At 34.6% G+C, this 10,564-nt stretch overlaps 1 protein-coding gene across 3 annotated transcripts; it reads right to left on the reverse strand.

The window, feature by feature from the left end:
- Positions 1-1,816: 1,816 nt before the first annotated feature.
- On the reverse strand, positions 1,817-8,460 carry LOC145618499 (uncharacterized). Of its 3 annotated transcripts, XR_014107925.1 has the most exons (4): positions 8,338-8,460; positions 4,291-6,736; positions 3,733-3,801; positions 1,817-3,425 (listed from the first exon to the last, which is right to left on the reverse strand). XR_014107925.1 is itself a non-coding variant. In XM_081673276.1 (2 exons), the coding sequence occupies exons 1-2, from the start codon at positions 8,392-8,394 to the stop codon at positions 4,370-4,372; spliced, it is 2,424 nt and encodes an 807-aa protein (XP_081529402.1). In that variant the 5' UTR covers positions 8,395-8,460; the 3' UTR covers positions 3,830-4,369. The 3 variants fall into 3 exon arrangements, 1 of the variants encoding a protein (XP_081529402.1); XR_014107924.1 differs by having other exon boundaries at positions 1,817-3,801; XM_081673276.1 differs by lacking the exons at positions 1,817-3,425; positions 3,733-3,801 and having other exon boundaries at positions 3,830-6,736.
- Positions 8,461-10,564: the final 2,104 nt, after the last annotated feature.

Here is a 10,564-nt window from a genome sequence, read left to right on the forward strand (position 1 = left end):
TTGCACAATTGATTCAATTTTATTGACCTAACTAGAAGAGTTAATTAGTTTCTTTTTAAAAAAATATTTTATTGTATTTTTTCTAGTGAAAAGAAAACTTTGAACAAAATATCAACACGTTGGCAATTAAAGGAAGAAAAATAAAAGAGTATCATTTGAGTTGTGTTGTGTGGGCGCAACCTTGTATGAGGTAAGAGAGTATGAAATTAAAACACATTCTATTTCTGAAATACAGAGAATCTACTCCCCAAAATTAACCATATTTTTAACGAAAATATAGTCAACTTTTAAGATTAAGGAAAAGAAGAATAATTAACAAGAAACAATGAATTTTTGGAAATTATTAAATAAATAATAATTATAATAATTTAGAAAAATAGGTAGGGGTAGTTCATAGGCATTGAAGAACAAAAATTTGATTGAAAGATCATTAAAAAAAAAATTAAAAATAGGAATTAAATGCAAAAGTAATTGAGGCAGTTGAGACTTGGAGAATAATGAAGAGAGTTGCATCACGTCAGGTGATAAATACCAAATATTAATTGATTTCATCCCTTTTCTTCCTCTTCACACTAATCACTTAATGCCATTTTTTCTTCCTTTTGTTGTCAATTTGGGCAACTTCTTTTTCCCCTCTCTATTTATTTATATCTCTTCTTACTCTTTTTCCTCAATTTTTATATATTTATTTTTTAATATTATTTTTAAATAATTTATTCCTATCTATAGATTGCATCATAAATAGGCTTCTACAATTTTGAAAAGAAAAAAAAAACAAAAAACAAAAAACAAAAAACAAAAAACAAAAAAAAAAACATACAAAACTTTGGCTAACATCCCAATCAATAATTTGAAAAAAATAATTATTGACTTTTGTATGGTAAAGCGATCATTTTGATTTGGGTCGGTCAATCGAAAACTCCATGTTTGAAGTAATTTTATAATATTACTTTTTAATGGGATTTTCGAGATCTATACTTAACTTTGCTTACCATCCAATGATTTTAAGAAATAAGAATACAAATATTGACTTATTTCCAAGGCTATGGAGTGATCTTAACCTCAAGTATAAGGAGACTTTTAGACCAAAGTTGGGATAGTTGAACACTCATGCATAAGACATAACATACAATTATATTAGAAGAATTTTCTCATCCTAACACTTATTGCATCTTTTACAAGGGTAGGTGCATTTACACATAACATTTAGAAGAAGATTGGCATATCACAATATTTAAAGCTCAATTTATGAGTTATGACTACGACTCTACGAGTTTATTAGTACCATTATAATAAGATAGCTAAATCACCAATATAATACAAGATCATGTGACTTTTTCATTCATGTAATCACTCCATGTTTAAAATATGAGTCCTACTAGTTCGCTCATTTAGACCGAAAAATATGAATATGACTATCGTTGCTAAAGGTATGTTTCATTCGTTGCTAATTGGTTGCAATATTTAAAAAAAATGAGAAAGTATGGATCTCACACACTAATCCAACTTTCCATGGAATGAAAGGTTAGATAATACATAGAACTATTCATATTAGGTTAGGAATTTAGGATTCGTAATAATTAGAGAGAGAAACTAACTCGAATAAATGAACCATTAATTCTTAGATAACACATCAAAACTTCAAATACTTAGAAACGGAGGAAGAAATTATACGTGTATTTGTCATATTGGTCCCAAAAATTCTACGTAAAGTACAATACGTTAGACAAGCTGAGTCAGATAGACCCCCAAATGAGAGGTTAGGCTTAATTCAAATCTACCACTTTGGTCTATGAAATAAATACAGTATGTTGCTGGGTACCCACATTATAATATTATATTTACAAAGGTACGTACACTTGAAAAGTACTACGAGTAACAGTCAGCTCAGTTTTCCAGGAATCTAATCTCTTAAGACAGTCAGAAACCTAAAGATTTCCTGAAACCTGAGTGTGTCAACTTTTGAAACCAAATAAATACCTAGTGGCGCCAATTTGCAACTGTGACCCTTTTGAAACATAGCAAGTGCAGTTAGCCAACTTACGACGACGCTATGAGCAACTGCAATGTATAGAAGCCACCCCATATCAGGAAATGGGTACCGGCTAGCAGGCGTAGCAGCAATGCTTCGGAAACTAGACCTTTTGGGTTTTGAGCAGGAGCTAGGGCATCACAAGGCTTGATTGTCTGGTCATATCTACCAGACCGAACTCATGAATGACTTGCTAGCGGACCATCATCAGATGCCAGAGACTACAGGTGAATACACAGCTCAAAAGGATGGAAATGATTTGGCCCAATTAGCACGACTGTCTAGTGGCAATTGAATCAATAGGAGAAACTTGTATACCACTCCTAAACCTAATTACACCAAATAGTAGTCCTTCAAATTGACAGAAAAGTAAACTGGGGCTTCAAGTAAGCAATACTCGGTCATCTGTTGCACCTGAGTCGGCCAGTTGGTTTCATATTATGGCAACAAATCTTACTTGGGTTAATCTGCATATGGGCAGCCACTTTTTTTGGTACATCAAATATCATAAACACCGGTTTTTTTTTTTTTTCCTTTCCAAATTTCACTCTACGCAAGTCCCCCTCTCTACTCAACTATTCTACTCAATTACCCTCTCCACTCAACCTATCTGCAAATATATTAGACAAGCAATGACTGCCAGGAAAATAAACACCAGTTCTCACAACAAACACAGTTTGTTTCCATACTTTTGACCACATGTGTCTACATTTACTTGAAATCGCCAGTTCAAATTAAATTATCATAATGACCATCATTGAACAAAGAATTATTCAAGTGATTCTCGATCGTTTTGAATACAGATACCAGATACAATGATACTACAATGAATAATTGAATATCCTTATCATCTCTCACATGGATACAAGAAAAGAAAACATAAGGTTCACAATGTCATTATGAGCCCACTCAACTCTTTCCTTCACGACATAGCCCCAATGTATAGTTCAACTCAAATATATCATCACAATGTTCATGGAAATATTAATGTGGCTAGAAAGAGGTTTATCAAGCATTTTTGTCTAACTCAAAAAAGAACTATGTGCTGATATAATTGAAACTGAAGATAGCATACAGCAGAAAACTATTTAAAGTTCTGCCAAAAACAATCAGATTAAGTATCCAGGTTCCAAAATCCTAAGTAATCACTCAAACTGGTTCAAGAAGATGAACGCAATAAATACAGATTTTATATTCAACCATGCATGATGGATACTAAACAAGAAGAGACAAGGAGCTAGACAAAATCATAGACTTTATATCAATTTATCTTTCATGGTAAGTTTCTGCAATAACCTGCCTACAATACATAAGATAAAAACACTTGGTAAATGGTAACATGTAACCAATCTTGACATCAAAATCCATCTATTCTTAGTGATTTAAAGCAGCCCTGCACATCAAACAACCTCATGACATAAACGTCACATAAGCAGCGGAGAAGGGGAAAAAGTAAATCTTAAACTATCTTCTATAATTTTTAGCACATTCTTAATTCTTATGAACAATGTTTTAAGCAATGATAGATTCGAAGGTAGTAATCCCGGGTCAGTAAGTTCCTTCATCCGTGACAAATTATTTGCACGAGGAGAAGAGGCACTCTTTAGGAAGAATATTGAATGGTGGCAAGCAAGTAGGTCAAAGAAAGACATGGGGAGGGGGGTATGGGAGGGGGAGAGAGAGAGAGAGAGGGCACTGACCTAGAAATTTTTGTTATAGCAAGTGCAAAACTCAATCCACCAATTTTTTGTTCTAATATTCAGCAACCACTGCAAGAGATTAAGGATGAAAACCAGTGACTGATAGCAATATAGCATACCATTGGAGATATAACTCTGGAATTTCTAAACTTAATACACAGTGACTCTGGTTCTGTTCTAATAATCTACCGCAACATCTCACGAAAATTACAAAAGAGTGTGAAGCATTATCACTGATAGCAGAACTAGATAGATAAGAATTTTGACTAGAATATTAGATACTCTGTACTCAAAGAAAGAAATGACAAGGTCCAAGGTGAACTTTAATAACTAGCAATAAAATGAATAAAGAAGCAACAGAACACACTAACTCGCTCAGCTTCGCAAAATAGCATACTGTGACATATTTCTAAATTTTAATGCATTGGCAAGTTATGAAACAACACAAAGAGTTACCCAACAGCATAACTACTCATTCTCTACTCACTTCTTCCTTAACATTTGTGCAAAAACCTACTCCTAAAACAAAAACATATAAGATCAAACAGAAGAGCGTACCTTTCAGAAGGAAAGTGAAAAAGATCACCACCACTTATATTCAAGTAACGCACAAGAAGCATCAAAAAGGTAATTCTTTCTAACAATGTTCTTCAAGCAATTCCCCCCAACCACTACTACTTCTAATATATTTATCAGTTATGTGAAATGCTTCATTTTGTGCTACTCGCCTAGCATAGTTTTCCATTGAGATAGGACCCTTTTTCAGTCTCCGGTAATAAATTATTTCCCAAGGCCATATTCTGGAAGAACCAAAGTAATCTCCAACATCAAGGTGCTGTTCATTCTCTTCTGGATGCTTCAAACCATAGTGTTTTATAACCCTGGACAATTCCTCTGCAGATATGCTTAAACGGTTGCCAACATGCGATTTAGACGAAGCTTCCAGGTCTGAGATATCATTAATTGGTTCCAAAGATTTGGTCGTTTCTAAAACATTGGCATTTTCAAATTTCTCGGTTTCTGTTAGCTCTGCAGCTGACATGTTTACAGCAGCATAATCGTTGTCATCCTTCTCAAGCAAAGATGAGTTAGGAGCCTCGAGGTCACATAATACATGAGGGACAGTGGAGTCACTATCAGCATCAATGAATACATTGTCCAACTTCATGCCATCTAATATCTTTTCAGAAGTAGAAATGCATTCGCTTCCTAGAGGCGCATCTGTTTGTGGAGGTTCAAAATTCTGCTGAGGTTCTAACCACTGACTCTCCTCAAGCATTGCCTCCTGAATGTCCTGATGTAGAATCTGATCATCTTCCCCAAAACCATTCAAGCTTTCCTCTGTACGCTTTGTAGAAGTCATAATATCTGAGTTGTGTTCAGATTCCTTCCTCTCCATTGGAACATCCATGATTTGATAACTTGTAAGATTATCCATACATCCACTCAAACTTCTCTCTGCTTTGTTAGCAATGGACAGGTTTTCCTCACATATTTCAGGTTTGTCATGTTGCCTGACTTCGGTCTGCGCGTCCTTGGACAGAGGACTAGGTCCACCTTCAGAATATGCATTCAGATTAACCTCTGCCTTGTTTGGAGAGGAGAGACCAATAGAGATAGACAGGGAAGAGGATGGTGATCTTGACCTTGACCTAGACTTGATCCTAATACTTCTAGACCTGGATCTATGCAATCTTGAATTGGACCTGGATCTACGCAATCTTGAATTGGACCTGGATCTGCGCCATTTTGAATTAGACCTGGATCTGCACGATCTTGAATTGGACCTGGATCTGCGTGATCTTGAATTGGACCTGGATCTAGCAGAAAGGGAAGGTGACCTTGGTGATCCATTTTTAAATTGAGAGCTCAAACCCCCCAATGGCTTTAATGGTCTTGAATATGTGCCCAACTCAGGAGATGCACAATCAGAATGAAGATGCGACAAAGCAGACACCCTCTTTCTCTTATCATCATGCGACTCTACAATTTGATCATCACTCTCCCTTTGTCTATCTCTATTATTATCCTTTCTCTTATCCCACCCAGATTCATTTTCTACTGGAGAGTGTTTAACTCTATCCTTTTCAGAATGAGATAATTTCCTGGGAATGACAGGTTGCCTTGCAGATTTAGAATTCTGACGACAAGACTGCAACCGTCCCCCAGATCTAATCTCTGCCCTTTCGACTTCATTTTCAGCTTTTACATCATGCCTATGATATGGGTGGTACGTGCTCTTCTCTTGCAAAGCCTCTTTTGATGAACAATCACGCATCTTGTGACCAACAGCTCCACATTTAAAACAAGTTTGCTGACCCCTTTTTCTATCAGGATGTACCCTCCTGTTCTTGTCTGGTGATGTCCTTACAGAATGTGAACCAGCAAATTGTTCCAAACCACGATTCTCATAGTCTTCACCTCTTTCATCAACACGACCAGGGTCATATCGATCAAATCCCATCTGTCCATCATAACCAGTATCATTTCGAAGATTATCAACTTGCTCTCCCCACCTTCCATCATCTATCTGATTGGGCTTAATTATAGCACGACCACCGTCTTCCGAAACTACTTCCCTTTGATCATATTTTATACGTCCTGCATCATTAAGATTAAACCTGTGCCTATCATCGTGTATCTCAGGAGACTTGTGCCTTTCTCGACCTTTATCAGGTTGTTTTTTGTCACTCGTTATGTAATCTCTGCGACCAACAAAATTATCACCTCGGTCAGAATGTATTCCATATCGCACGTCATGGGATCTGGCAGCTCTTTGCAATGGCTTAGGCTGTTTGTTTGACCACGAAAGATATACCGACTCACCACAAATCTTCCTGCCCTTCAGAGTCCTTAAAGCCTGCTCAGCATCCCCACGGAACTCATACACTGCAAACCCATATCCATCTTTCAGTTGCACAGTGCACCGGCCAAAGCTCTTGAAAATGCGTTCCAACTCATCCTTGCGCATTCGAGGTGACAGATTAGCAAGATGCAAAGACATCTGCAATAAAAATAAAAGAAAAAGAAAACAGATAGTAATAGCAATTAGTTTAAGTTTCTCTACAGTCAATGGTAGAATGTCACTTGAAGAATTCTTAAAGCTAGTTTGCATCACCATTCTAACGTTGTTGCAAACTTCCAAATGTTATCTATAGTAAGCGAGATAGAAATTACATGCAAAGGTGAACAGAAAAGAGTGACAGTCCTTGTTCCCCTCATCATCCCAATCTAACAACTCAGTTTAGGGTGCTATAAGTTATCTTCTCTAAAGCAACCAAAAGTATCAAAGTGAAAGTGTATGGCTGTCACATAACAAAAATACTGAAACCACAACCAATAAACCTGAAATCATCCTAAAGAACAGTTATGTTTAGCTTCATTATTAGTCTTTAGGAAAAAAACAAACCCCTGCAACTAATCAACAAAAAGGCTCTAATTCGGTTTCATTATAAAGTCTCAATATAACAATCCTACAAAGTACAAACTATTGATAAAGAAAATACACATACACACGGTGAAAACAAACCATATCTATAAAAGTAGAGAAAGGTTGGAGCAAATGTTTTGGCTAATCCACACAAGTAGTTTTGAGAATGCTAAGTCCCCGGATTTTCCATCTGAAGGCCAAGTGATGGAATTCAATTCTTTTTTTCTAGCTCAAACCAAACATTGGCACATTGCTACTGACATTCCAAATTGTTTCATAAAATCAAACTATGAAAGAACAAGCAGTCTAGTATTTAATGACTGGCTAGAGATTGTTTGACTATTCGTAGTCCACCGAGGCACCGACTACCCAACTGCCTATGTCACTTGGAATCTTACTTCATCTCAAGCACCCATGTCAGATTCTAGACACACCCACATTGGAATGACCACTTGAACTTCAGTTTGAGCTAGAATCATGATTTTTTTTTTTCACATAATAGCTGAGCCAAACACTTGGACACATACGCAAGTCAGACACAAGTACCCGAGTCTAAGTAACATAGCCAACCCTCATCTCATGCCAAGGAAATGACATTCAATTCTTTTCCTCAAAATACAATCAAACAATGCTTTCTGACATTCTAAACTACTCCCTTTTCCACAAATCACAAAAACAACCTCTTTAATTACTGGTTTGAGACTGTTTGAGAAACCCATAAACGAACAACATCCCATACAAGGTCTGAGACTCTGAGCAATTCCCCAACATACCCAAATTAAGAAATACCACCGCTGATTAAACTAGCTGTTAAGTTAACTCAACAACAAAATATGTTCACATTTGCCATAATCTTAACAACCCTTTCACATAAATACTAATTAAGCATTCCTTAATCATTTGACATAATATTAACAAGACAAATTACCCAAAAAATATAACTAGGCATCATCAGCATAAAATTACCCAGAAAACTAAACACAAAAATTAATTTTAAAATCATATTCTTCAGCAACATGTACTAAGCAAGAAAAAACATAAAAAAATCCCAACAACACCAACAATATAAAATCAAAAAGTAAGATAATAGACAAATATTAAGAAAACCAATTGGCAAGAATAACTAAAGCCACAAAATTTGTCCTTTTTAAAAGAGAAAATAAAGAAAAAAAAACCTTGTAATAGTGATTTGCAGATGATGATTGATTTGGCTTCCCGAAGAAGAAGCGCATAAGTATTTTCTCTCTCTTCAAGTTAGGATTTGGGGGGACTTGAAGGTTGAAGCGTCGACGAGGTTTTTAGACAACGCCTGTGAATAAATACGGAGACTGGAGTGGCGTATTGTGTACCTTTATTAAACCTCAACATTGGAATCTATTACCTCTAATCTAAATTACTAGCAACTTTGAAATATTTTATGTCTCACAAATTAATGAAATAATAGTTTCCAAAGTTGCGAGTAATTTGAACCGAAGGTAGTATATCCTTTGGTAATTTCTACTCGTAGAATTAATGAATTAATAATGATCGACTTTCCAAAATAAAATTACAAAATACTCCTTCTATCACTTTTATACGGTTAAGGATGTTCTATTCACCTTATTTTCACTTATTTCACCTATAATAAGTTCAGATAAGTTCAGATCAGGTTTAACAAGTTCTAATAAGGGTTATCCAAGTACAAATTACAACTAAAATAAGTTTTAATAATGTCTAATAACTTTAGATAAGTTTAGATAAGTTCAGATCAGTGAAAATCAGGTGAATAGAAAACACCTTAAGTTTGGTTTTTCTTACGCGTGTAATCAGGTATTAAGGAAAAGACTTTAGTACTTGTAACTTATGTAATTCGTTTAAATGAGAATATCTATTTTGGGAGTAAGTAAATATTAGTAAATGGAAATACGGAGTACTTGATCTAAAAGTATGTGATTGTTTCGATAAATGAAAATACCCATAGTTGTTTTGGGAATACATGTTTGTATTTTGGTAAATGGGAAAAGTGTAGATCAAAACTATCCGAAAATCTAATCCGCATCTGATCTGATATTAGTTTCGAAATGAAATATAATTTGAAAATGTCGAATACTCCATATCAATAATTCTCGGATATCAATTTGTTGGTGCTTAAAAACTAGTTGGTGCACAAACGCAAACAAGTCAACTGCGAATGGCAAGAGGAATTTAGGGGTATGCCCTTAAAAACCACCAACGTATTAGTTAGAGGTCAATATGATTACCAAAACAACAAAGATTAAAGACATAGACAAGGCCTTGTTTTTTTGAGAAAATTTGTCAACGGAGCAGATTGGGTAAGCAGGCACAGCAAATTTTAGTAGAGCGGTTCAAAATAACAGGGCCTAATTGATCATTAAAATGAGAACACAAATCTATACTTAGTATTTAAAAACACAAACCAAAATTGACACATGTCATCATTCTTTTTCACCTTTCTTTATTCATTCTCCCTCCTTATGTTTTCAAAGAAATTCTCTCTTCATCTCCCCCTTTATTTCTCAATAACTTTAATATTTTGTAATCTTTATTTTAATTCAATAACAAATTAAATTTCCTAAACCTTCTCCTCTTCTCATTATTCCATCTATCAATTCAATTTATTCACATTCATAATTCATTTCTTTAATTTGACCCCTTATCTTCCCCCTCTTCTTATATAAATACAAATTTTCAATAAAGATTTTTTCACACTCATTAAGTTTCAAAAACTAAAAAATTAGAGAAACATCTCTCAAAATTCTATGTGAAATTTCTACAACAATGAGGATGATGATTGAAAAGGGAAATATTGAGGTGGCAAGAATACTATGGAAATTCCATGGGATGACATTGTTTGCGTGTCATGGGGCTTTAATTTTGAAGATATTAAGCGCAATATAAGAGACATATATTGGTAAAGACTAAAGAAGAATATCATGCCTTCACATTTGATGTAAAAATTGTAAAATTATAATAAGTGTTTGGTATTTATAAAGTAGTTTTTTATACAAATTGTTGATTAATATATCATGCGATAGAGATATGATTTTACGATTTTAAGCCATTTTTTCTACAACTATTAGTCTATTACCACTATTTCATACAATATTATAATATGTCAAAAGACGATAAAATAATTCATTCAAATAATTTGTAAAGGGTTTTTTTTTTTTGGTGACAAGATAATTTGTAAAGTTTCAAATAAATTTATAACTTAAGCATAACCCGTGCGTAGAACGGGTCCAAAAGCTAGTTAAATACAAGTAGGATGTTTAGAGAAACAACAAGTTGCTGATTAAATTAGATACATAGAGGAACAGTTAACTTTTATGATTAATCACAATTGAAATTTAGCATCTACTTCATTAGACTACAACATACTATCACTATCATTAAACTAATCTA

This window comes from Chenopodium album, chromosome 26, assembly GCF_948465745.1.
Source record: "Chenopodium album chromosome 26, dcCheAlbu1.1, whole genome shotgun sequence".
NCBI classification, from domain to species: Eukaryota; Viridiplantae; Streptophyta; class Magnoliopsida; order Caryophyllales; family Amaranthaceae; genus Chenopodium; species Chenopodium album.